The sequence below is a fragment of the Daldinia childiae genome, assembly GCF_008694065.1.
Source record: "Daldinia childiae strain JS-1345 chromosome Unknown Scaffold9, whole genome shotgun sequence".
NCBI lineage: Eukaryota > Fungi > Ascomycota > Sordariomycetes > Xylariales > Hypoxylaceae > Daldinia > Daldinia childiae.
Genome location: NW_022984650.1, coordinates 896,974 through 923,748, shown reverse-complemented (window position 1 = coordinate 923,748; position 26,775 = coordinate 896,974). Strand labels below are relative to the sequence as shown.

The 26,775-nt window shown below is 41.9% G+C and overlaps 9 protein-coding genes across 10 annotated transcripts; 4 read left to right on the top strand and 5 right to left on the bottom strand.

Annotated features, from left to right (window-relative positions):
• Positions 1-2,032: 2,032 nt before the first annotated feature.
• GL218_07483 (25-hydroxycholesterol 7-alpha-hydroxylase) lies at positions 2,033-3,708 on the top strand (the record flags this gene model as incomplete). The annotated part of the gene is made up of 3 exons (XM_033584241.1): positions 2,033-2,211; positions 2,287-2,730; positions 2,790-3,708. The coding sequence occupies 3 exons, from the start codon at positions 2,033-2,035 to the stop codon at positions 3,706-3,708; spliced, it is 1,542 nt and encodes a 513-aa protein (XP_033432480.1).
• Positions 3,709-4,123: 415 nt separating this feature from the next.
• Positions 4,124-5,685, bottom strand: GL218_07482 (Pfs, NACHT and Ankyrin domain protein; the record flags this gene model as incomplete). Its single annotated transcript, XM_033584240.1, has 3 exons — positions 4,124-4,323; positions 4,395-4,873; positions 5,051-5,685. 3 exons carry the CDS (start codon positions 5,683-5,685, stop codon positions 4,124-4,126), a joined length of 1,314 nt encoding a protein of 437 aa, XP_033432481.1.
• A 1,626-nt stretch (positions 5,686-7,311) lies between these two features.
• On the top strand, positions 7,312-8,775 carry GL218_07481 (uncharacterized protein; the record flags this gene model as incomplete). The annotated part of the gene is made up of 2 exons (XM_033584239.1): positions 7,312-7,676; positions 7,746-8,775. The coding sequence occupies 2 exons, from the start codon at positions 7,312-7,314 to the stop codon at positions 8,773-8,775; spliced, it is 1,395 nt and encodes a 464-aa protein (XP_033432478.1).
• Positions 8,776-11,233: 2,458 nt separating this feature from the next.
• Positions 11,234-14,732, bottom strand: GL218_07480 (uncharacterized protein; the record flags this gene model as incomplete). The annotated part of the gene is made up of 7 exons (XM_033584238.1): positions 11,234-11,831; positions 11,889-12,006; positions 12,062-12,373; positions 13,369-13,753; positions 13,805-13,974; positions 14,034-14,134; positions 14,200-14,732. 7 exons carry the CDS (start codon positions 14,730-14,732, stop codon positions 11,234-11,236), a joined length of 2,217 nt encoding a protein of 738 aa, XP_033432479.1.
• A 1,137-nt stretch (positions 14,733-15,869) lies between these two features.
• GL218_07479 (uncharacterized protein) lies at positions 15,870-17,222 on the top strand (the record flags this gene model as incomplete). The annotated part of the gene is made up of 3 exons (XM_033584237.1): positions 15,870-15,959; positions 16,021-17,151; positions 17,202-17,222. 3 exons carry the CDS (start codon positions 15,870-15,872, stop codon positions 17,220-17,222), a joined length of 1,242 nt encoding a protein of 413 aa, XP_033432777.1.
• A 552-nt stretch (positions 17,223-17,774) lies between these two features.
• On the bottom strand, positions 17,775-18,131 carry GL218_07478 (uncharacterized protein; the record flags this gene model as incomplete). Its single annotated transcript, XM_033584236.1, has 1 exon — positions 17,775-18,131. One exon carries the CDS (start codon positions 18,129-18,131, stop codon positions 17,775-17,777), a length of 357 nt encoding a protein of 118 aa, XP_033432776.1.
• A 47-nt stretch (positions 18,132-18,178) lies between these two features.
• Positions 18,179-18,690, bottom strand: GL218_07477 (uncharacterized protein; the record flags this gene model as incomplete). Its single annotated transcript, XM_033584235.1, has 2 exons — positions 18,179-18,489; positions 18,552-18,690. The coding sequence occupies 2 exons, from the start codon at positions 18,688-18,690 to the stop codon at positions 18,179-18,181; spliced, it is 450 nt and encodes a 149-aa protein (XP_033432788.1).
• A 3,036-nt stretch (positions 18,691-21,726) lies between these two features.
• On the top strand, positions 21,727-23,655 carry GL218_07476 (uncharacterized protein; the record flags this gene model as incomplete). Its single annotated transcript, XM_033584234.1, has 9 exons — positions 21,727-21,952; positions 22,034-22,164; positions 22,226-22,257; positions 22,325-22,404; positions 22,461-22,482; positions 22,529-22,681; positions 22,732-23,058; positions 23,120-23,158; positions 23,262-23,655. The coding sequence occupies 9 exons, from the start codon at positions 21,727-21,729 to the stop codon at positions 23,653-23,655; spliced, it is 1,404 nt and encodes a 467-aa protein (XP_033432787.1).
• Positions 23,656-23,912: 257 nt separating this feature from the next.
• Positions 23,913-25,988, bottom strand: GL218_07475 (the record flags this gene model as incomplete). 2 transcript variants are annotated; one of them, XM_033584233.1, is made up of 5 exons in its annotated part: positions 23,913-25,006; positions 25,096-25,170; positions 25,225-25,369; positions 25,540-25,832; positions 25,940-25,988. In XM_033584233.1, 5 exons carry the CDS (start codon positions 25,986-25,988, stop codon positions 23,913-23,915), a joined length of 1,656 nt encoding a protein of 551 aa, XP_033432786.1. The 2 variants fall into 2 exon arrangements, with proteins under 2 accessions (XP_033432786.1, XP_033432785.1); XM_033584232.1 differs by lacking the exons at positions 25,225-25,369; positions 25,540-25,832; positions 25,940-25,988 and having other exon boundaries at positions 25,096-25,147.
• Positions 25,989-26,775: the final 787 nt, after the last annotated feature.

The window sequence follows — 26,775 nt, the reverse complement described above, 5'->3', positions numbered from 1 at the left end:
ATAATATTTACTTATACCAAAAAAAATAAAGTAAAAAAATTACGTTAATTTAAATTAAAAAAAATAATATTATTTAATAATATATATAATAGTAAACCTATAACGTTTATATAGCCTTAGTTTATTAATTTAAGATAATATTTAATATATGTAAAATTATTTAACACCAAAAACTTAATAAAATTAAAATTAATAAGTTTAATAAATAATTTTAATAATAATTAAATAACTTATTATAAAACTTTTAATATATTAAATTAAACTTTATTATAATAAAGATTTTTATATTTATTAATGGATTATTTATAAATAATAAAAACTTTAATTTTTAAATAAGTTATAAAATTTTTATTATTAATAAAATTATAATAAATAAATTATTTACTATAATTAATAACTTAATTTATTAGAATTTTATAAAATATAAATAAATTACTTAAAATATTTTAATAAATAAAATTTATATAATAATATATAATATAAATATAATTATAATAATTAAAATAATAATAATATTAATATTTAATAAAATCTAATTTCTTGTAATATTTATAATTATATATATTAATTTATTTTTATTATATAAATATCTTATTAAATTTGGTATAATAAAAAAAAAATAATTAATAATTAATATTATATTACTTTAATAATTTTATAAATAATAAAAAATTAATAATATTTAATAGATTTATAAATAAAATAATTTAATTAATATAATAATAAAATTTAATATTAATAAAACCTTTAAAATATTTATTAATATTAATTGTATTATAATAAGATTATAAAGTTAAGTTAAGTAAATTTAAAATAATAATATTAATTGTTTTTTTAATCGATTTAAACAAATAAATATATATTTTAAAAAAGAAAAAATTATTAAATAAAATAATGGTTATATATTTTAGAATATATATATTAATTAATTATTATGTTTTTAAATAAATCTAATAAATAAGTTTAAATTATTAATTTATAAATTTTTTTTTTATTTATTAAAAAATTTTCTTTAATTATTTTTATACGTTTTTAATAATATTTTATTAATAAAAACCGTATTTAATTACAAAATATTTTAGATTATTAATATTAATATTAATAAATTATTAATTTATAATATTATAGTTTAATATTAAATTTTAAACGTTTTTAAAAACGTAAATATATTATTTTATAAAAGGTTATTAATTTAATTTAATATAAATAAAAAAAAAAAAGAAAATTATAAAAAAAAACCAATTTTATTATGTTTAAAACGTTTTAAAATTATAACCTTAATTAACATATATAACAAACTTATCCTATTATATATTATGTAAAAAAAGAAAAAATTGCTAATATAAAAACGTTAATTATATAACTTAAATAGGACAAACCTACTTATCCTATATATTCTCACATATTCTAATTTACGATTAAAATACGTACTAAACATCATCAATAATAACTTTTACCCATCATATATATGATACCCTTTTGTATTACATGCAACATCCTTATCCATCTAACAAGAAACAAAGAGAACAATTTACTATGAAGTACCTTACAAAAGTTATTCATCAATTGACAAGAACTAACTTAAGAGGTACCTAACCATTAAGCCATAAAGATTTCAGAAATAGCCAAATCACTGCTCCCCTAATTCTGTATTACCTATATGCGTTACCCCGCGCTCCACTATAACAGCAATCCCTTAGGTACCTGGTACCTATATCCTAAGGTACCTAACCCAACTTAAGGTACCTAAGGTAGTGTATTTAGGTACCTAGTATTGCAAACCGGCCCCCACGATGCAAGTCTCCATCTCCAGTTCCGCCCCTATTCCTAACAGCCGCATGGCAATTGGCATCCCTTACAGCTTTGATACCCTTAACATGTAGGAAGCAAGTTTCTACCCGCTTGTAATATTTAGAAGAAAAAAACAAGCTGATTATGTGAAGCCTAGGGATTATTGCAACTCGTTATCAATATCCATCCCTCGCATCTCTTTCCAACGTACAGTTCAGTCGGGTCAGCTTCATTTTGCAAAATGTCGAGCGCATTGGTTGCGATAGCCTTTAGTGGCGTCGCGACTTATGTCTTTCTTTGGGCGCTTTTACATCTAACCCAGGATGATAAAGAGCCTCCGACTGTCTCTAACTCTATCCCCTTCTTCAGTCCCTTGCTCGGCATGGTGCGATGGAGTATGGACTTTTATTCGTCTATGAGGTAAGTGATGTTCCCACATCGTAATTCGCATCTGATGGTGAGCTCTAAATAAGACATATTACATGTCGGCTGAAGGAAACGTTATCATAACTTGCCCATCTATACTCTGAGGATCCCTGGTACTCGGATTTATGTCATCAACTCTCTAGAACTTATCCCGGTGGTACAGCGTCAATGGCGTACCTTAATATTTGCACCTATCCAGGTCAAAGCAGCGCAGGCAGCCATGGGCGTAAGCAAAGATTCAATCGCCATTATGGAACGTGATATGGTCACCGAGTCCGGCTTCGTCAACGGTATGGTTAAGGCTACCCATCATACAACAAGTCACGGCCCGGCATTAGATGCTTTAAACGCTAAAGCATTTGAGACATTTGACAATGCTCTAAAGGGGCCAGATGCACCGACAACTATATCCATGTTCGCGTGGATCGACAAGCAAATCATGCGCGCTACTACAGATGCCGTGTATGGGCCATCTAATCCGATGCAAGATACCTCAAATCTCGAGGACTGGCAGTAAGTAAATATTTATACACCCAAAGGTCTATGCTACAAGAACTGACCTTAGTCATTAGCAAATATCATCCAGCTCTTATGTTCCTTATGCTAGATATTTTCCCACAAAATATTTTCTTTCGAACAGCAATCCAGAGCCGCGACAATCTCATCAAGAGCTTCGTAAAGTATTATGAAGACGGCAGCTATAAGCAAGGATCTGCTTATATCCAACAGTTCACCAAACACTGCATTGACCAGAAGATACCTGAAATCGACATTCCACGCCTAATATTAGGCACTGTTTTCAATAACGTCGCCAACACCTCCCCTTCTGCATTCTGGGTGATTTATCACATCTTTAGTGACCCAGTCGTCTTACAAGAGTGCCGCGATGAAGTAAAGCAAGCTGTCCAGAATGACCCTGACGGGACCTCCACAATCCATCTCAGCTTCATTCTGAACTCATGTCCGATCCTTCTTTCTACCTACCACGAGGTTTTTCGCTACCATGGCATGGCTAATTCGGTGCGCGTCGTCTCGGAGGACCATGTACTAGATAATAAGTATCTACTTAAGAAAGGCGGTCTTGTCATGCTGTCTGCTAGAGTTCAGCACAAAAACCCGGCCGTTTGGGGAGAGAACGTGAACGAGTTCTACCACAAGCGTTTCATGAAGCAGCAAAATGGTGGTAAGCGCATCAACGCCGTCGCCTTCCGCGGGTTTGGCGGGGGTACGACGCTTTGCCCTGGACGTCACTTTGCCACAAGCGAGATCTTATTGCTGGCTACCCTGTTACTGCTTCGGTTTGATGTCCAACCGGCTAATGGGATGCCTTGGGTGCTCCCCTCAACCGCCAAATCATCCCAAGCAGAGGCTATGGAGCAGCCTGACGATGACATCGATATTAAACTTATACCCCGTCCTGAGGCAAGTGGTCGAACGTGGCGCGTTGCATTCTCAGGGCAACGAGAAACCGAGTTATTAGAACAGAAGTAAGCATACTATATTAGTATCCAGCCGGGATTTATTTGCAACTGCTACACGGATGATAGTTAGCCGAAATAATGTCGGTGGAGTTTTGAGGATGCTTCTACGAGATAGGGGTTTCATTGTAGGTATCTACGCCACCGGGTCAATGTACTTTACTGTCACAAAGTCGATACGTATTATTAAGACGTTGAGATGAAGCAATATACATGATATTTCTAATGACCTAATTGATTGTATTGAGATCGTGAGAACGCGTTATGCACCAGTAATTTCAGAAAAATAGGGGTTTCAGGTCACCTAACAGTGATGACTAGGAGGCACCTAATGTAAAAAATCTAACAAATCTTTACCGATACAACATCCATTTAGCTATCATTCCTCAGCACCTAAATAAGTAATCCTAAAAATCGTATGAACCTCCCTACTCTTTATCTGAGGGCCTCCTCCTAATTTTAAATGGGGTGGTGTATCTCGGCTGGTTGACACTTAACCCAAATCTCCAGGAGTTGACGACCATGGACTCCACCTGCGGCTCTATGTCAAACTCCAGCACTAAGTAGGCCAGCGTAGCTAGGATGGAATTCTTAGCCAAGAAACGGCCCAAGCATATACCCTCGCCGCCTGAGAGTTTATTAAATAACATTAGTTAACCATGTCACAAGTAGATGTAGTCGACTTTGGGTCTCACATACCTCCGTAAGGGTACCAGGCCCCTTCCGTTCCATCCATAGTGAAGTATGGCTGATTGTTATCATTGTCGACGTTATCTTGCCTCTTTTTCGGGCTCGAGTAAGATATGTCCCGATATACCGGGCTCACGGGCCCGCTGTTTGGATCATTAGGGTATACCAGGAATCTGTCGGACCAGAACTCGGAGATAGGATGCTGGCCATCGCACGTATTCCAAAATTTGGCATCCTGATGCAAGACGCCCGGGCTAATCAAGCCGATGGAACCGCGTGGTAGCAACCAGCGGCCGAGATGCGCGTCGGCGGATGCACGGAAAATGAGGTGTGATGTTCCGTGTAGGCGCAATGTTTCAGCGTAGATGGAGCAGAGCAATGAATTTGATTGTAGGACCTTGGGGTCTAAAAGATCTAAGATGTTCTTGTCTGGTTGTGAATCATTAGGCTTGTTGTGGATGCGATTGGTGCCGAGAGTCTTAGTGAGACTTGTGCGCAGGCGACTCAGGAGAGGACCAGAAGAGAATACGTAATAGGTGGCCATGAAAAGTAGATGTGATGTTGACAGTTGATCTATATCATATAGAAAGTCATAGATTAGATTCCGCTCTTACCAACAGCCACGTAGAAGATGACAGGATTCTCAGACAGAAAATTCAACTTACCCCCAAGAATGTCCTAAATCCAAACTGGCAATAGCACGATCATCGTGTTCCCTAATCTCCCTAAGCGTCTTCTGACGACGTCTGCTGAGACCTGACCCCCAGGCCGGGTCACCGTCGCCATCTTCGTCTATTGCAGACCCGTCAAAACGATCTCGAGCATATGCATACCAGTCCATCAGATTACTGATCAGCCTATCACGGGCACGGTACGGCCCCGGCCGTAGAAACCGCGGAACACACCGGGCAAACCATGGGAAGCCAGCGTCGACTGCCCACAGGTCATCCATGAAGCCCGAGTGGATTCTCAGGAGGTCTGAACCGAAGTGAGCCGAAATTATGGCACACCCGACGGTGTGTTGGGTGAAGTGAAAGAGGTCGGGGAATTCGATCCATCCAGAGCTATGTGGTGATGTTTTGCAAAGTCTGCCATCGCCATATAGTTGTACGTGCTTGGCGTAGCCCCCAATATACCGCCGCACGTTTGGACCGAGCCCAGGGCCCGTAAGGCCGTAGGTTAGATCCTTATGTGTAACATGAAAAGGACGAGAGTCAGGTTCTACATTAGAGCCCTGAAGCGGTTTAGACCCCAGGCCAGAGTTGTCAGCCTTGTAAACTTTTATTGTCCGTTCAGGCATTCCAAAGAAGCGCCTAAGGACGAAGAGGTAGACGGGAACAGTGCTGCCAATATTCGGGTGCTTCAATATCTGTTTAATGGTTTCACGGTCCTGAAATAAGTATATCTGGAAGCCGGGGAAAATAGAGACGCGGCAGGGTCTTGAGATATTCGCGTAGGTCCTATTACCAAATGTCAAACATATACTCTTAAGAGTTTTAAAGGTATGACACCAATACTCACGTAGCATAGCGTATGAATGATGCAGTATCCCATGAGAACGATATTACGTTCCCGATAAAGGGAATCAATGAGGGGAGAAGAGCAGGAATTTCTGTTTGGTTGGATAACTTATCACTGTCTTGAAATTGATAACTGGAATGATACCTGCGCCATGTTCGCACAAAGTTCACTCCGAGCAAGAGTCCCGCGAGGATAACAGAAACGGCCCAAAGGCTATAGTCAGACTGAAGATAAGGTATGTGGTTTGGTTTATTTGATGCCCTTGGGTTCAAGAACTCTAGCGAGAATGTTGTCAAGAGCTCGTGATGTAAGTTCATCATGTAAGAATTGAAATTGTTAAATACTATAGTTACTAAAGCTTCTAAGTGCGTTCAATACAATAACACAAGCATGAAAGCATAGGTAGCTGTAATAAGATAGGTGACTTTGGTTTCAGTGTTGATATCTCCGGATAACAATCAAATAAACTCGATCAGATTACTGTACATGTTTGTCAGATGTCAAATATATCACACATAACTCGATTTGAAGAAGTCAAAGGCTGAGCTCGGCAAATCGAATGTCTCTTGCGATATTACACCCGTCGTCCCAACATCCATCAAGTACAGCAGTGGTGGAACTTCCTGTCATCAACACGGCTATGCCATCACTTTGTAGATTGCATTCTAGACAATCATCCCGGAGACATGCATATAGCCCCCAAGTGTAACGCCAAGCATATGAATACATGCGGTCCGAGTCATCATGTACATTAAAGTACAGTACATGCCACTTCATGTCCGCATCAAAAATACTTCGTAACACAACATGCATTGTCACAACATATTGCGAGCTGAGAAAGTCGTAGGCTTGATGGCCGAGTCCTCTATATCCTCATGAATATATACGTCTGCTTGAGAGGTGCGATATATCCTGAACCTGTACTAATATATATATCATGAAGACTTAGTAGCATTAAGTTGAATAGGTAGCTTGAAGATATCCAAATAGTTCAATTTCTTACGTGCAAAGTTTGCCCAAGATGTCAAGTTTCTCCATCAGTATTTTCTTTGCGGGAATCCTAATTGCTTGTACCTCTACGCTTTTGCGCTTCTACATATGGTGGACGCAAGATAGAAATGAACCTCCTGTCCTTGGAGCCTCGATACCCTTTCTTACACCCGCTATTGGTATTATATGGAAAAGGACAAATTTCATGGTTCAGTTAAGGTTAGAACTCATATACCTTTCATTCAAGTTTATTTGGGTGCTTAAGTATTCCGTTCAATACCGCACAAATGAAGAATAGATCAATCCTAATCCTCCCTATAATTACAGAAACAAATATCCTCATGTACCGATTTATACTCTCCGTCTCCCCGGCTCTCGGATATATGTGATCAATGACCCTACACTCATACCTCCCATGCAAAGGCAGAAGCACACCATCATTTTCGAGCCCGTTCCGGCCCAGGCCATGGCTGGTATTTGTGGTGGGAGCAAAGAAGGGATGGACCTCATCAACGGTAATCAAGTAGGGCGCGAATCTTACTTCGGACGATTTTTAAGAATCTCCTACCCCTCGCTCTCTCCCGGGACGGGGCTCGAGTCTATCAACAGGGCAGCGGTCCAGGTGCTTTTAGCGTCAATGAACAGGCTTGAGAATACGAATGGAAAGGTCAAGGTAGACTTGTGGCATTGGATTCGCCACGAGATGTTCCTTGCTACCACAGAAGCTATCTATGGACCACATAACCCATTTCGTTGCGCTGCTAACGAGGATGCTTGGTAGTGAGTGGTTCACGAATTCTTTTCTTATTCCTCTAGGCTTCAGCCCCAATGAACTAACTTGATGACCAGTGAGTTTGAGGAAGGTATAATGCTACTATTGATGAAAATGCATAAACTATCTCCCCAAGGTCGATCCAGCTTCAAAGCCCGCGAAATGCTAGTGCAGGAGTTCTCCCGGTACTATGAACAAGGCCACCATCGAATTCCTGGCATTCCCAATCTATGCTTGGTACAAGCCTGTTACAACTTCAATGTGTCTCAAGGACTTCCGCTCAACGATATAGCGCGCAGCGAACTAGGTCATGTTGCGTCCCGTGTGAGCAACACAATCCCCGGGGCATTTTGGATGCTGTGGCACGTTATCTCAGATACCACCGTGCTGGCAGACTGTCGAACAGAGATAGAGCAGGTAGTTACCATAAACGTTGTACAGCAGAAAGGAACTGATGGACAGATTTTCGAAAAGGAGGTCCACACCATCGATCTGTCGCAGCTGACGAACCGCCGGGTCTGCCCGGTCATCATGTCCACCTGGTATGAAGTTCTACGATACAACCACGTCGGTATCTCAGCCCGCGTGGTCACGAGTGACACTCGTCTAGACAGGTATCTATTAAAGAAGGGTAGCACAACAATGGTCGTAGGATCCGTCATGCACAGCGACGTGTCTGCATGGGGCCCGTCGGCGACAGAGTTTAACCACCTCCGTTTCTTGAAAAACGATGGTCCTAGCGATAGCCAGATTACTCCTGACAGTAATCGGAAAAGTATTCCACACGCGAAGAATCATACCGATAACATCAACCCTGAAAAGGGCCCCGCCAACCGCCTCTTCGGCGGCGGCTCATCATTGTGCCCAGGTCGACATCTCGCCAGCCAAGAAATCTTATCATTACTAGCGCTAACAATCATGCGCTTTGACTTGCGCCCTGTAAGCGGGCAGTCCTGGATACCACCGAAGAAAGTCATTCCCTTGCCGACCGCGTTGCCCATTCCTAAGGCTACCTACTCGGGCCATTTAGACATTGAAATAGTAACTAGACATCCGGGAAGGGAGTGGCGTGTCGTATTCGGCAAAGAGAATCTTGCAGATACATAACCATAGATTAACCATAACTAGATATTAATAGACGTGGAAGTCCTACATACCTGTTTTGAGAATCTACTTTATGTTGTAATGTGTAGGCTTAGAGATGGCTTTATAGTGTGTAGATTAGACAAAGTTCTATGATTGGTATTCGATATATTATTCTAGGGAGCACAACTTATGACGCAGTATTAGATTCGTCCTTCTAAATCCTTCCTCACTGACGAAGAACGCAAGGCTTAATTAACTACCTCATATGTTGTAGGCGCATAGTAACTCATTATCTACCGTAGCTCGGTCTAAATTACCTACACAGGTTGAGTACGTAAGGTAACTGTTACACCTAAGCCCATGATATATTTTACAAAAACGCTGTTCTGCTTGATGTTGTAGTAGTACAGCACATGTCAATACATTAATGTCTCGTATACTAATAGACTACTTATAGACAAAAAACCCTTATCTCTAATTGAGATGTATTGGCTCTCTTACGAAAGTGTCTACCTAGGTAGGCATATAAGTTGGTTACATTGTTGGCTAAGAGGTAGTTAATTGGCTACTAATTATATGGCTATATGATTACGTCTTATAGACTACGCCCCGTCCCTAAACCCCGGATTTTCTGAGAGTCCTAGCTACGGCCCGTTCCGTTGCATACTACCTCCCAAGGTAGGTACGTACCTAAGTACCTAAGATATGTATACTGTTGTTAGTCGTACTGGGCTTACAGCTGTACTTACGAATGGTGGTATCTGAGACACCTCCCAGCCTTACTAGAAAATGTAACTGTAGGTATATGTGGGGGGAGGAGTGAGGAGTAGGTAAGCCATAACATATCGTGGCTGATTGTAAGGTAGCATCGTGATTGATTGGCACGGATCTCGAAGCAAGTTTGCGGCGCTCGAGGTAAGGTTACCTTTTCTTCCGCATGAATGGGCCGAATATTAGCATGTTATCACTCGGCGCCTATGAACTGCTTATTTTGGTGATATTTCTAGTCTCTACATAGTGCAGTAGACAAAATCATGATAACAACCTAATTCTCTGGATTGTGTGTTATCCAACATTACCAACAAGCGAGAGACCACCCGTGGTAAACGCCTTGCATAAAGGTTATCAAATGACCCATAACATGACTCTTCTCAATATGCACGAAGCCCTTTTAAATGCAAACGCCTCCTGATACTTCACAGAGAATACACATGTATCCAACGTGGTAGACGTAAGCCCACCAATAAGCAGATGAAATATATACTCGTTATTATATACCAACTATGAGTTGAATGAACAATGCTTAAATATTTAGAGGCAGATAGACACCGACTTGATTTTGTGTATTACAACGTTGTTATCGTTCCGCTTGTGGTCTTGGCTCTAACATCATCCATACTGACTGGTCATTGGGAAGCGAATGGGAATGGTTCCATAAACATTTGTCCTAGTAAAGTATCTGTTTATACTGTACACAGTGCAGGACTACTATAAATGTGTAATAACGTCACACAACACCAACTTTAATGCAAGTGGTTGAAAATGGGATGAAGGAATATCACAAGACAAAAGTTTATAATAACGTGTAACATACCAAGGAGGTAGCCTCTTAGCTGAAATCTTGACAGGCTTATAGCTACTCACAAAAAAGGAAAGATTCAACGAGCAAGTTAATATATTGATGTTGTGAAATACTGTCGTCATCCTGGGTTATGTATCCCAAAGTCTCTAATGCAGCCCTTATAAGATAGGAACCTAATTTATGATATGTGATGGTAAATATTATTGTACCCCTTTTCTAATTGGATCAAATTTTACATATGCTTATATCCGTCGTACCTTCACACAGTACATGTATTGGACGATAACTTCAAATGCCTAGAGGAAAGAGGTTGCGTTGACATTGTGATTGGTCAGCTCTCGATCAAAATTAACGGATTAAACCCCCCATAGATGAATGTATTATCTGCTGCCTCGGTATACGAATCATGGTAGATAGATATCATTGCCTGAGCGTCCAATACGGAAAGGGGCCAACTAATCGATACAGTTAATAGCTAGATGAAGCTATGAATTATTGTTATGGACTCTTGTACGTGGAATTCTAATTTAGTAATGGCGTTTATCTGGATGGTGAGGACCGTCATGTATATGCGGCTAATGAGTTCAAGACAAAATGGAGCCTCTATATCAAGGACTTTAAGTCTGTGTATGTGATCATCAGGCTGCATTCTGAGTCGTGTTTCTAATCCCATTCATATTATAAATGTTTTCCTTTTTGACCGTTCTTTAAATTCCGTAATTGAGAGTTTTAGCCTGGTAGAATACCCTAGTTTCTTTTTGGTACTTTTTGTTTATATCTATAACTTGGCTTTCTAGATATGAGTGAAATATAATTATGACGTTCATTGAATCTGTTACTAGGATATTAGGTAAAACTTTACAATCAAAAGTTATCCAACACCCAGACACTAATACCCTACGCTGGATATGCCGCTGCTACGGCATCGTATTCCTTTTGCGTTAACGGTGTTACAGAACCATGTTTCAACCCTGTAGGAAATCCAGATGTGCTCGACCTTTTCCAGCTCGATGCAGACTTGATGTCTGAAGTTTCGTATGGAATATATTGTGTGTAGTCATCAAGTAGTAGGTGGTAGAGGCCTGGGGTAACGTTGTCGGCAAACGATGCCGGACCTTCACGTTGAGAGTCTGATGTAATATGGTCGCCTACATGGGTCCAGGTGCCGAAAAGGCCATCGGAAGTGATATCTTGGGATATCTGACTAGTCGTCTCATTCTTGTAGAATCGAGTGAAGGCCCCTGGTGTTCCAAGGTATTGGAATTCTTGATCTATCAAGGGGGTATCCGCAGGAGCCAGGTAGTCGCGTGGCTCACTGAAGGTGGCGAAGTCTTTCGTAGTTGCGTAGCGGATTTTGTCAAGTGTAGCTGTCCCTGTATGCTTCGTATCCGAAGAAGAGTAATGTCGCGAAGCCCAGAATAGGTAATATTGAGAGGTTTCATCGTCCCATACTGCTGAAGGCGCCCAAACCATGCCCGCAGTATCCTTTTCAACCCTAAAGTAGGACATTATTAGAATACTCTGGCATCTAGGCACGAAATGGAATACGCACGTTCTAAGTGATGATTCTGACCAATCGACTAGGTTAGATGATTTCCAAACGACAATCCCACGGCTCCCTTGTCTAGTAGCTATGTCCCATGAAAATCCCGAAGCTTTAACATCGAGGTCTGCGAGATATTTTAGTAAGATAAGCCGTAGAAATTGACGTCTTAAAAGTCTTACCGGTAGCAAGTAAATAATACTCAGACCTAGCAGAATTCGTGGCGAGGAAAATATCTCGAACAGCTTTCGACCCCACAGTTGAAGCTAAGACAGCATTTCCCTTATTTAAGAACTTGAAGCTTGATGCACTGTTTCCGTTTGAGAGATGGAATTGGATCTTTGGATTTACATCAGAAAAAGTCGAGATGAGGTAACCGACGTAGTTAGAAGCTTGCCGCGGTACTGTAGGACTCGCAACTACAGTGCTAGCTAACGCCGCTACAAGGACAGTAAAAACAGTACGCATGATTACGATCGACATGTGCTCGTTTACTACTCTAAAGTTTAGAATCAACTTGATTGACGAAATAACTATGGGAACTAATATATACATGACCCCAACTATGCGAAGAAGACGGAAGTTAGCATCAAATTTTCAATGGACGGGAAAATTATAGCAATTACATAAATAACATTCAGCTTGATGCTACGATAAACCTGGTTTGGCGATGATGTTCCTGACTCCACCTCCTTAAATTCGGTATATAAAAACAGTCCATGCGGAGAACCTGGTCTTTCGACATAGGCGCTCCAATCCGATCATGGGTCGCATCCTGATCGGGAAAGAAATTCTTAGTTTCAGTTCTTGGGTGTGCGCTAGAAGGAACCCAAGGCGGGTAGAGCTTTGGATACGAAGACGAATTCACCACCAGTAATAGTAATTATTTGGTTAGCAGATAGAAAGAAACATGTGCATAATAAACTACTGCTACCCCGAATAGTCCTCGTCCTTTTCGCCTTCGAGAAAGATCTCGTGACCAGTTCCTTCATAGACAAGCATCGCAGATGCGCAACCTAAAGCCGAAATAAATGCAATAGCCCACCAGCTCCAACCCACCATCCCCATTTCCAGACCTGAACCATACCACCATCCGCCTACAATGGGCCCAATCGTCCGAAAACTTGCTGAAACACTTTGTCCGAGGCCGTGAATGAGACCTAGCACGCTTGGGTGAGGACTACAGTTGTTTAACAATATAATGCTAGCTGGCAGTGTGATTGTACGTGCAGTAACTTGAAGGAGTTGGATGAACGTCATGTATATCCATATTATAGGACCTGAGGCAGGCTCCGATGGCTCGGAGGATGATGGCATGATGGCAAGGTATGGTGTGAGAAAGTACGCGATGGGGAATAATGGCAAAAACCACCGGAACCCGCGCAAGGTACCCAAGCGTGCATGGACAGGGGGTAGAAGAAAATCTGAAGAATCATGCCTAAAATTCCCAAGATAGATGTCGCAGCCCCAACTGTTGCAGCAGGCATACCGAGCCCGCCCTGTAAATATCCATGGTAAGGATCGTGATGTAGTCTCATTCGGCGATGAGGGGGTGAGGAAAGGAAGAGCGTCCATATGTTAGTGAATGCGCCGAGCTGAAAGTCGTAGAATGCTTCCGTTATTAATGTAAATATAACATTTCGTGTCCACACGCGACTAAACGGCAGCGTTCTTCCATTTCTCTTAGGTTTCGGTTTCTCGTAGGTGGACGGCCCCTCGCTATCTTCTCTGTACTCGACTGGACTGTCGGGAGTATTCCATGGCTGGAGTTTAAAATAACCACTCTCTGCTGAAGGCTTGCGGAACGCGATGCTCTTTAGACGGGAAGCAAGATATAAGCCAACGTCTCTTTTCCCCTTTCTCTCGCTTGAAGTCTATCATTTATGTTAGCTAAACCTAACAATAGGATATACGAAACAGCTTACCTCTTCAAGAGCAAAGAATACTACTAAACCTGTGATTGCTAAGGTTATGGCGTTGAGGACGCTCGGTAGCGCATAAGGATACTGCTGAATCCAGCCGAAATTCCAAATAGCGCCCTCGTCAAAAAGGTATGGAAGTGATGCTGCGGGATCCGCTAGTAACCCCCCCATAACTGGAATAGTATTAGAATACTATACTTTAATAATTCTAAAACTTAAGATAGTAACTTACGAGGTCCTAATATATTTGCTAGACTAAAGCTAATGGGCAGTATCAAAAAGGCTCGAGACTGATATTTTCTCTCGACTGTGATCTCGGCAATCATGGTCCGTCTACGTAACAACCAATTTAGTAAATCATTGATGCTATTAAATATTTAGGATACCTGTTTACTCACATTATTCCCACAGTTCCATTGACACCACCTCCAGCGGCGCGCCAAAACACAGCCCAGGAGAAGCTAGTTGCAAATCCGTAACCCAGACACGAAATTGCTGTTCCGAAGAGTCCAATAAGGAGTACTTTCTTTCGTCCACACCAGCTAGCATCCGCAACTTTACCCCAGAGAAACGCAGTAAGGACTTGTGCTCCGGTAAAAGCACCTTGGAGTATGCCTGACTGATCTGATATCTCGGAGTCGGAGAGGGTATTATCAATGGCTTTAAGTTGGAAGAAGATATAAGCCTGTAGAGATGCTACCTGTAGGAAATCGACTAGGCGACATAGGAAAAGTATTGCTAATTGGTCTTTGCGAGGGAGAGACATCCAGGATGTGTCATTGGGTTGTGTCTTGGGATATTGTGATTCTATGCTATCCTGAGAATACTTATTGTTAACTTTAACCAAGGCGGGTATCTCGTCGGAGGTTCTGTATTTCCCATCACTCTTAGAGAATGCCGATACCATTGATGCCATTGTAGCATGTTGCATCGTGACTTGGAGTTATGAAGTTAAACTGACCATACAGATGGAAATGTAGTGTGAAACTGAAGAAATTAATTGAAGGGAAAATAGAAGATGAGCATCTATAGGAATATAGTGATTTATTTAGATGTCTTCATAGTTATTATACTCGTTATATGCGTAAATACTACAGCATTTCGAACTATTGGTCAAAATTAAATGAAGTAACAAGATGAACACCGGTGCCGCTACCAGTTATTTTAGTTACTTACGAAGTTGTCTGCATCATCGCCAAACTACTCTGAGTCTACGTAACAACTGCTTGTTTAAAATAGCAACTGTAGTTAACCTATCATTCCAGGATAACAATACAAGCCCGTATGAAGCGTTGGATGTGCCGGGATTCATAGGGTAAAAAAGGGGGGCGTGGAGCCCGCGCCTAGAGTAGAAAATGATCTTACGGGCCGCGTGTCAACGTAATGCTAGATACCACAGTGGAGACTGCCACCCACAACTACCTGGTATTAGCCAACCCAGCTCGAGTCTCATGCTATTTTCGTCAGCAGTGTTTCGAAACACAATTTATGACACTTGAGAAATATGCTTAGAGCACTCCCTAGAATGTCTCCTATGTAGCCGGGCCAGATCCAAGTGGAATCGGCCGGCATACGTACTCGTACGGTACGTAGTTTGAATCGCAGCAGGAGATAGAATTTGCGATAAGTTCAAGGTATGCTCATTATGTGGGATATCCCCAGGATATCCATTGCCTTATTCCTTACGTTATATTAGTGCTATGAATTTGATATCGACGTTGAATACTTGGTAACTTAACACTATGATGCACTTATCATGTACTTCCTTTCTTGCTGTCATTAGCGCTGTCAACGGGATGCCATCGAGGCCTTCTGATAGTTCGTATGATTTTGGCTACGAACGTAATGCCTACGGGCCACATCCGTTAATGGTATTCAAGTCTGCCACTCAACTCGAAGTACCTAAGCTCGATGTATTACAGTCAAGCAAGGCATGCGATTCGTCGCTGTACACTCTTCTAACTCCCCGAGGTGGTGCTACTCATGAGCCTCAAGCAACTATTCTTGACAGCAACGGCGATTTAATTATTGGACATCCGGGTGGAATGGGCAACAGTTATATAACTTAATGGTGCAAGAATACAAAGGGGAGAAGTACTTGACTTTCTGGGCTGGAAATGATGCAGTTGGCGGACACGGTGCTGGTACTATCATAATGGTATAATACACATTACCTATATTCAGTCCCTTCATACGACTCACTTACTAACAGAAGCTAGTTGGATAAAACATATTCCCTATTTAGAGAAGTTAGGGCGGCCTATGGACTCGATGCGGATTTACACGACTTCCGAATCACCGAAGCCGGAACTGCCCTAATTACAGTATACAATGTGGTCCAACGGGATCTTACCGAAGTTGGAAAGACTCGTATTGGACCGGTGTGGGACTGTGTGATTCAGGAAATCGATCTTGAGACAGGGTTAGCCATATTCCAATGGCAGGCTTCAGACCATTGGAACTTGATCGACAGTTACAGAGAGATCGGTGGCGATGGAGAGGGAGACCGTGCGTACGACTTCTTCCATATGAACAGTATCGACAAGGACTCGCGAGGAAATTACCTCACTTCAAGTCGTTATATGCATAGTCTGACATATATCAACGGCACCACCGGTGAAATAATATGGATTCTTGGTGGCAAGAGGAACATGTTCCAAGACCTTTCGAACGGTACTGCGACGAACTTCGCTTACCAGCATGACGCGCGATGGTCTGGTAAAGATACAATCACCATCTTCGACAATGGAGTTGACGATGTTCATCGCGACATAGCACTGACCCGCGGCTTGAAACTCAAAATTGACGAAAAATCCATGACCGTGTCTGTTGTTGCGGAATATTTTAACCCACACAAGATTCATGGTATATCCCAAGGGTCTTTTCAATCACTCCCTAATGGGAACGTGCTTCTCGGCTATGGCAATTCTGCAGCATTTACAGAATTTGCTGGCAACGGCGACGTCCTCTGCGACACACATTTCGGACCCGAGAGCAGGTTTGGCACGGCGGAAGTCCAATCTTACCGAGTATATAAGTACGAATGGCATGGTATGCCGAAGACGAGTCCCACGTCAGCTATCAGAAAGAACAGTGGAAGGAATTGGAGCTTCTACGTCAGTTGGAATGGAGCAACCGAGGTCTCTAATTGGATTCTTCAGGGGTCTGAGGACCTTAACGTTACTGACGACAACTGGAAAGAGTTGAATCGAACGGAGCGTTTGGGATTCGAAACGGAATTCGAAATACTCGACCAATATCCTCAGTATTTGAGAGCGGTGGCAGTACATTCCGAAAGATACATGCTGGGTGTTAGTGAACCGATTGGTGTAGAACAGATGGAAGAACAGGTAAGACTTATACCCTCACGGTACATATGCAATTTACTAATACATCACAGTTAAAACCTACCGGGTCTTGAGCTACATGGATGGTGAAGGTCTATCAACTCAGCTTGTATTGTGCTGGGTGCTCTCGTTATAGCCGTTTGTTGCGGGTAGGGATCGTAGCTTGGAATAGGCCAACAGTTTATTGGCGATTGCCATCTGTACCAAATTAATATTTTTTTATGTATACCATATACCAATTCATAAGATTTATTTTTTTACCATTTCACATCATCAAATTCGAAGAATGATGATGCACGCACCTATGATGATCTCGTAGCAATTTGTAGAATGCAGTGTGTATGACAGGGATGAACTTAGACAGCTCTTTTGTAGGGACTCTATTAACACATATATCATTTAACATTCAAGATACCAGATATTCTGATAGGCATTTTTATAGATAGGTAGATAAAAAGAATCATTGCAAATAAGGAACTAGGTACCTCAAGTACGTACGTCTAACACGACACTCCCCAGCCAATCTTCGTTCGTTATATTCTACCACCATGATATCTTGAACATAGGATCAACACCATAACACCACTATCTTCATCTCAAATCTAAAAATTATATAACAAGCTAAGTCAAAACATATTCCACTGAATACGGAATACCAAGTACCACGCCAAACCAATTATCAGCAGCATCTCCACAACCTGCGCCGCAACGTTAAGCATCTGACATCTATTCCTCCAGCGCGATCGTGACACGAAGTTCTTGTTGTCGTTGACGTTTGGAAAGGGGTAGTCCGTCGGTACAGACTCGCCGAGGAATTTACACAGTGGCTCCCAGCCGTCAGTGACTCTATACTCGAGTAGCTTCTCTTTAGGCACCATAGCTTTAACTTCGGCGTAATGACGTGTGAAAACTGCCTTCCCTTTCTCGGGGAAATTTCCTTCGAAAAACGTATCGAAGAACTTCTTCAGCATCGGATAGTACATGCTAGCAGCCCAGCTGAAGCGGGACAAGATGCGAAGCTCGGGGTCCGTCACTCTCCAGTACACCGTCGCATTGTCGACGCGTGCCACGAGTCGACATCGCGTCCTGTAAGCACAACCTTCGCCTTGGGGTACGCTTCGATAAGCTCCTTTGCGAATGCACAGGCGGGCCAGTCGCATACTGCCTGTGCGCCGCCGAGAAGCTTATCCCAGTCTTTGCGGGTGAATGGTTCGCCGACGCCGTCGTATTTTGCCCGTAGCGCGTCCATCCATAGGAGAGCGTCAGGCGGGTTTTCGATAGAGCAGTTCATCATGTGGTAGGTGTCGACATATCCGAGTTTTTTCATTGCGGCTCTTATAGCTGGATTAAAGTCAATAAATTTAATTTTTGAAAGATTATTATAGTATATAGAAAACACTTACATGTTGTTCCTGTTCGTCCACATCCGAGTATAAGGACCTTCATCGGAACAGTCCGGGTACATTGTCGCCGATCAATGTCGGTATCGCAGGTAAAGATGTCTGTGAGTGGCTTCGGAGTGTACTTCGACGCGTAGTCCATTTTGATGTAGTTAATGATAATTGTATAATTTAAAGAAAAGTCGACGCCTAGTTAAACGTTGAGTGGAAAAAGCTGCGATAGTTCAGAGGGCAAGACGTTATAAACGAGGAGTGTATACAGTAAAGATTGTAATAGTAGCGTCCGTATAAGAAATGATAATCTGAAGTGTCTTGGGCTATAGTAAATTGATTCTTACGACATAGACTTCTCTATACATATGTACACGTTTAGTCCCGTTTTTCATAAACAATATCAGGATTTTATAAGAGACATCCAGAATGAAGGACATGTTTAGTATGTATACAATGAAGTTGTTTCCATGCTGTTTGGTTCCAACCTCATGAAAGACAATACCCTTGAAAAGGGGCTATTTTCCATCTAACGCCAGTCCTCGGCATCCTATAATTAACTCAGCCGCCGATGTGTAAAGAAACACGAGTACAATGCAAAAACCACCCGGGTTACCTGTCTAATCTCTGTCCATAACCCACACCAAGTAAGTGGCTAGATGAGGAACTACGTGTGCATAACATTCCCCAGCCCTATCCAATAACAGCGGAATCGCAAAGCCTCAATATGTACGACTCTACTTTACCAATCTAGGATTCATGTCTATTATTATTAGCAATAGCCTTACCCACATAAAACTACATACAAGTTAATCAGATAGACATTGGAAGTTCCTATCCTTTAGAGAGTCACGCTAGTGTCTGCCGGGTTCGAAACTCCACTTAAAACACCATTACGCGGCAAGTTTAAAGAATTTCTATCATAAGAAGTGATGACGAATTGACCATTTCAAAGATGAAACATTTACATACATGTCGACTTTTAGAATGTCTTAATTAGTTAATTTGTTAAAACTAAAGGACGCGTAATTTCAGTGAATCCGCGTTAATCCCGCGTTTAATTAAGCTAAACAATTGGCGGAGACTTTCTAAGGGTTGTCAACTCTAGCGCCATCACTCTTTGCAACCTTTCATCACGACAAGTAAAAATTTTAATAGCAATTATTCTTAAGAAACTAATATGATAACTACGAGTTGGTTGGTTATGACACTAAGGCGGAAAAGTTCTATTGCAGCGCAAGATTCGTAGTCCAACCAAATTCCGAAATTTTCTATGAGATCCATTAGCTTACGCGTACTCTTTGCAAACCATATAAAATATGGAGTGATAATTTAGAAAGGACTCGCAATAATATAATGGCTATGACAACATCAAAGGTAACTATTGCAACATGAGTATGCACCGAATATGGATATTCGTAAGACACTATGATCAGTCACTTTCTCGCAAACGTCCCATCCCGGCCGGGACAAGGATAGACGGCGCGCTTCCGGCGGCGCTTCATATCCCCAATATTTGGGTGAATGGCAAGGGTTGACCCCCGTCTTGGCTGCCGCACGGTCGCTTCTCCTTGTTTCCTTGATCGGGACTGGAACCGGCTTGGCCTCCGTCAAGAATGCATCTGAATTGTACACGCATACTCTATCAAGATAATAGTATGCGCATTGATCGACTTATTTAAGACGAAACATTGACTACATCTCTCTTGGTGTGAAATTACCTAGCATTCAGTCCCCCCCTTTCCACCATCTACGACGTTGCATATCGAAGACACTAAACCATGTTAAGAATAGTTGATATAGTACTAATAGCACAGACATCGCCCTACCCTATCTATGAGAGTTTATATCACTGTTTTTACCGATAACACGAAGTTTTCCCTGCGATAATTGTACTTATTTAGCCGCATATGTATTGTGTAAAGCTAGCGTATCACAGGGAGCGGCATTGTATATACCAAATTACTGAGTGAATTAGAAGCCAGCCGTTCCCAAGTGCACCACGGCATTATGGTAATAGACACCTCTTAGTTGCACAGGGTTATAAATACAGGAAGTAGCAATGTAGGATTCTATACTAGTCAGTATCTTCCGCCAGATATAGAGCTTTTTCGTTAAGCGCATAAATAAAACCAAATTACAATACTTTCTTCTGATTGATAGTAAAGAACGAAGACTTGGGTATTTTTATGATTCATCTTCGTAGAGTTTTAGTCGCTACCTACCGTATAACTTAGTACAGACCAAGGTACCTTACGTAGGTATGAACATTTAAGAAGCTTTAGACAATCCTATTATTATACCTACAGTAACTAGAAGTAGGTTAACCTCTGATTTTACGAATGCCATTTGGTACCTCATCTACAATCCAGGCAGTGATCATGGGTGTTGTCATATCTATAAAGTTGCTAATATGATAGTGTCTAAACATACATTGGGACATAAGTAATGGGGTATACTTAATATCTTGAATTCTGCATAATGTATCTAAGTTTAATAAATAGCTATGTCTATAAACAAAGGGAAATATTCATTGTATTAATATCGACTAGTTAAGAATATTAGCGAGTTATAGATTTCTCTTAACTAGAGATAACTCGATTAGGTGGCCCAAGCGTTTTTGAGAATCAACCCCTTACCCCTATTTCCATAATTCAAGCAACCAAGCATCAACAGCTAAGCGCTAAGTTGATAAACTAAAAGCATACAAAAGCACTGGATACTAATTTTTAATATATATCAGGACTAGATAGACATTAAGCTGGAAAAAAGGGAAATTGGTAATTAACTCAAAAAGTTCTTATCTAATTGACAACCCAATCTGAGGCAGAGCAGATGTTTTAAAACCTATAACCAAGGATCTCGCGGGTGTTTATCTTTTCTTTACCCTAAATCTATATTCATGATAGCAATCGAACGACGCTCTTTTCTCTTTCCAGTAGATACGAGAATTGGAGATACCAACCCGTCCTACCCTTGTAACGGGTACGACATAATGGCTGATTGGGGAATGGGGAAGGTTACAAGGATCACACCTAACCCGCTTCCGGAAGGTAGATTTTCCCACGCATAGCAAAATACTGAAAGTATGCGGTGAGCGTTACGATGGCGAATATATAAATCGAAGGTCATGTTCAACCCGATTTCTAGTAAGCCTTACCTCCCTTCGCCTGCCAGGAACCCCGCAATGAATACTGTCAAGAGCTTCCTCGTCCAAGCCGCGATCACCAGTATTGCTCTTGGGCAGTTCTGCGAACACCAGTGGGAGGGGGAATTCGCAGACCACAAGGTAGATGGCGTCCCGTATCTACAAGCGAGGCAGAACGTCGATCCGCCTCCATTAGAGATTCGACCCCTCATCGTAAATGGTCCATCAAGCAATCGTGTCGATCTCATTTTCTTCGGTGACGGATGTACGTACTTGTATAAAAAATACTATATGCTATAGGACTTATCAAGTTATCTTAAACTAACTTAATACTGTAATCGGATAGATACCGAAGATGAGAAGGACAAGTTCTTCGCCGATGCTCTGTTCCTCGCAAATAATATTACTGATGGGCAGACATTTGTGGACGTACTTCCTGTATTGAACTTCTGGGCTGGATTTTCACCAAGTAATGAGGTGGGTGATATCCCTTGTGATATCATTAATATAATATTTCGTTTACCTAACGTCTTGAAAGAGTGGCGTCGGTACTGGTGGAAAGCCCCTGGAGTAGGTTTCCCCCTTTTTTTACGCAAAATTCATGCCGGCCTAATTACTTACTGATGCATCCTAATAGTACCATCTATGGGCTTTACCGCGATGGTACTGAGCTTCGTGGTGTATACTATGACAAACCCGAAGTAGCACGTGCTGCCTGTCAGTCAACAGACACATGCGATTTTCCCATTCTTCTTGGGAACGACCCATTCTAGGGGGACTAGGTGGCACGTTCACGTAAGCCACACAATATCTTGCACTTGTTCATCGCTAAGACTTCCAGTGTTACAACATCTTCGCCTAACAATGGACCTGTGATTATTCGTCACGAGTTAGGCCACTCGATCATTGGCGTAGGCGAAGAATACGACGGCGGCGAAGTTTACACTGGCGTCAATGCGGCAAAATCCACAAAATCGGTGCCCTGGACGCAGTGGTATACAGATGCGTCTACTGAGCCTAAGATCCAGCGGTCAAATATGCCAGTACAGGAATATCCCTGGACACTGCTGAATACGTCGCAGAGCTGGAGCCAGACTTTCACCTCAGCAGGCTCATATTCCACTTATCTCCTCCAAGTCAGCGTAGCGGCGTGACAGCGACTAGTGACTTTCTGGTAGAGATCGATGGGAAGGACGCGGGCTGGGAATGGAATCCCGCGGTTGGAGAGGATCGCTACATTTATAATATTAAAATCGACGAGGCCCTAACTCCGGGAGAGCATGAGATTAAATTCACACTACTAAACGAAGAGAGACAAGGAAGCGCGCAACTTTGTAATTTCGAGGTTATTGAATATGGGGATGAGGAAGAGTAAGCCGTTTATCGTCCTACCCAAAACTTAGGTACTTATCTCACATACGCTTCTGTCTAGGTTCGACTTTGAGCCACGATACCATGGATTATATCCGACGTAAGTAAACGAAGCTTCGCCAAGTTTGCATTACGCAAGCCATTTCCATTACTAATACCCAACAACCGTCTAGATTTTCCGACAAAAACGTAACCTCATACAGGCCGACGAACAACCTTTGCCTAATGCGAGACACTTATTCTTCTAATTTCTGCGACGCCTGCATCGAGGGTTTATGGCTGTCTCTGCTCGGCCGACTCACCCTAATCGACAATATCACACAGGAGGTTCAGCTGGACGGCTCGACGAACGCCACTCTCAACTTGCTCCCCCTTGCAAATCTTAGAGAAGTGCCAAATCCGCACCAGGAAGCCTACACAATCTTTTGGTACGGTGTTGACGGAATAACGATTCTATCGGATTGGACTAATAATACGTCTGCGCTTCTTGGGCCGGACGTTACGGAGTTTGGCGTCGAGGTCCGATTTTGGACCGAGCAAGTTAGAGTCGACAGCGCCGATGTTCTAGTACAGAAGGAGAGATATTCGGTGGAGTAGTTAGACGGTTACTAAAGTGTATAGATCGTTTATATTACGCGTTTTTTCAGTAAATTCAGATAATCTACAGATTCACACAAAATTTCACTAAAACTTCCAAACCGGTCTACGATGATACTAAGGGTGACATGGCTGTTAGTCTAACCTATCACTACCCTGAGTAGTATAGATGTATTTTCCAAGTCCTTAATAGTTCCTTTTACTTACAACAGCAATGCCACTCGGCTTAGCAGGCCCTGAGAAAAATTAAGTGCTATTCAGTCAACAGACTTATCCGCTCCAGATGCTTGAGCTTGCTTTTCCAGCCATTCTTCATTGATATAACGATAATCCTCCGGCCCATACGGATCATACATCTCTGTAAGAGTATTGCTCTTCCGAAACGGATTCAATCCGAGGTCCCGCTGAAGTAGATCGAAATAGGGGACAGCATCAAAGGTAAAATTCGGGCCTTTATTCCCCCACTCGGTAGGATACCGCCACTTGCCGAATCTATTGTGCAGCACAGTCTCATATTGCAACTTCTCCATCTCTTCCTTATCGTCGACGGCCTTCGAAGGATCCCTTGTCAGTTTTCCTGAAAAATAGGCGCTGACCCAAAGCCCTGTAATGTGCGCAGTGATGATGTTGCTGAAGTTGGTTTGATGGCCTATAAACGCTATATCTCGAGGCCGCAGAAAACGAGGGGACGCAGGGACGAGGAAGCGGTGTAGCATATATGGTGTCAGGGGTATACGAGATCTTTCATCAGCGCTGATTCCTTTCTGATTTATGAGAGAACCGAAATTTTTGTTCCATACTGGTTGTATTTTGAGTCTCGGGAAACGTTCTAGAATTTCCTTATCAGCTCGTCCTAGGAGTGCATGGTTGTTTGCCAGGTCTTGTACGGGCGCGTTTTCTGCAACCTCGTGGGGAATTCCAAGTTCCTTTTCAATCCCTTCTGGAAGGAATTTAATAGGTGGAACATGCGTCCAGCCCGTATTCGCTAGAAACGCCTCGGATTCGAACTCGGTACCATCGGCAAGGTGAACTTTCCCTGGGCTTAGCCGGATGATCTCCCCGATATGAATATTGATCTTGTCACTCTTAACGAGTTCGAAAAAGTCATGCTCGTAGTTTAGAATGCTATAACTGCATCCAGTGAACATGACGTGAACCCAAGGTTTCAACTTGGCTGTATCCGGGTGGGAGTCGAATTTATTTATAGTGATGACATCCTGGCTGAGTATATTCCAAAAGCGATCTACTATAAAGCGCCCAATTGCAGTCCGATGATAGAAATAACGGATACCCCAATAACCGTCAGCATCACCCCAGATACACGGACTGAACCAGGTAAGAAAGCGGGTGTCTAGGAGAGGATATTAGCATAAATGCATAATTTAGGACGGGGTATACTACTAGATAGATACATGGAGGTTGAATACAGACATTACTTACTTGCAAGTTTCTCGATCCACTTCTTGAACGGCGTTACATATGGGGGCGCCATCCAGATAGGGCCATGACCGCTTGCTTTGCTTTACTCAGCTCACATTGAGAGTGTCTTAGCATAATGAGTAAACTTACATCGAATGACCCAATTTACTTTGACACCAGCTATGGCATATTGGTATACGGCATCCCATCCAGACTTTCCAGCCCAAAGACAGTAACGGTCTTTGCTTTCAACGTATCCAAGTTCTTTGGGAAGTCCTTGCTGTGAAATATCTTCCTATCAAATTTGTCCTGTCCGTTGAATTTTGGCATAAAAGGCTCCGATAATAATCCAGTGGCAATGATAAGTTTATGAGCCAGAACCTTGGTTGTTTTTTGTTGATTTCGTTGTTTAATCGTTAGAATCCAACCGCCTTCTGTTGTGTCTTGGTGTTCTGCAGTAAGGACTGTGGTTTCAAGCTTGACGAAATCAATGATGCCAAATTCTTCGGCATACGCTTTGATGTACGTGTTAATTACTTCTCCAGGAATATGCTCGCCCGGTTTGACATCGAACCTATCAGCAGTCATGGGAAAGTCGGGGTATTCGTATGTCCCTAATAGATTATTACTCTTTAGGCCTGGGAACAGCCTATCCTTAGCCCATTTGCCACCCAGAGCAGATTGACCTTCAAATATTAACAGGGTACGGTCAGGCTGTGTGCAATGTAGTTGTTTTGCTACTGCAAGCCCATAGAACCCTGTAAGCACCTCAGTTAGTCATATCCACAAGAAAGGGGGAAAGGGGGGTTGTTTAGAGATTCCACTGTACTAATAAACAGGAAGTTCAAAAAGCTAGGTCACTCACCAGCACCTACTACAACATAGTCACACTCCTCGATTGTAGAGATAGACATTACAGTAAAGGTACCTGAGTACCTCTATACCAGCTTGGACGTGTTACGTATTGAAACACCATGTAGAAATGAGATACTACGTTATAAATAGAATTTTCCAACGTTTACATGAGTAAGAGAGTTTCTAGAAGGAAATGGCAGGGAAGAACAATGTTATTAAATTTCCACAAGCCAACGAAACTTCAGAATAATTCAAAGACCGAGCTAAGGGATATACCGAGCCATCACTTTGAATACCTACCCCGCTGCCTTTCGATGGTTCATAGCGTGGGTTACACATACCTGTTGCGTATTTACAAGACTCCAACAATTAGGAAGCGCGCTGCGGTTACACGCAGTAGATGTCTTAGACATACATACATTCATCGAGTAGTAAAATATTGATGTCTTCACCCGAAGCTGAAAAATAAAGTATGTGAGCCACGATATCTTCCTTTGATTAAGCACTTTACTTGCTTCAGCTAAAACATCGGGGTGGCTCTAGTCCAATATATGCCATATAAACTCAGCACCTTTCTTATTCTTTTCACTCCTGGGCTTACGGGAACTTCCTGCGGGGGTCCGGAATTATCCACCCTTATAAGCTTTCTGCATATATTACGTTCAAATTCTCCCGTGGCGATATCAGTACTAGTCATTCAAGAGAATGAGATCGAAACATATACATTTCTCTCCATTGCAATTTCCGTTATTATATTACGAAAATTTTCCCGGATTAAGCAGATTGATCTGAAGAACTTTCAACCTAATGGCTTAGGTATTTAGTATAGATCGGAGAAGTAAGTCT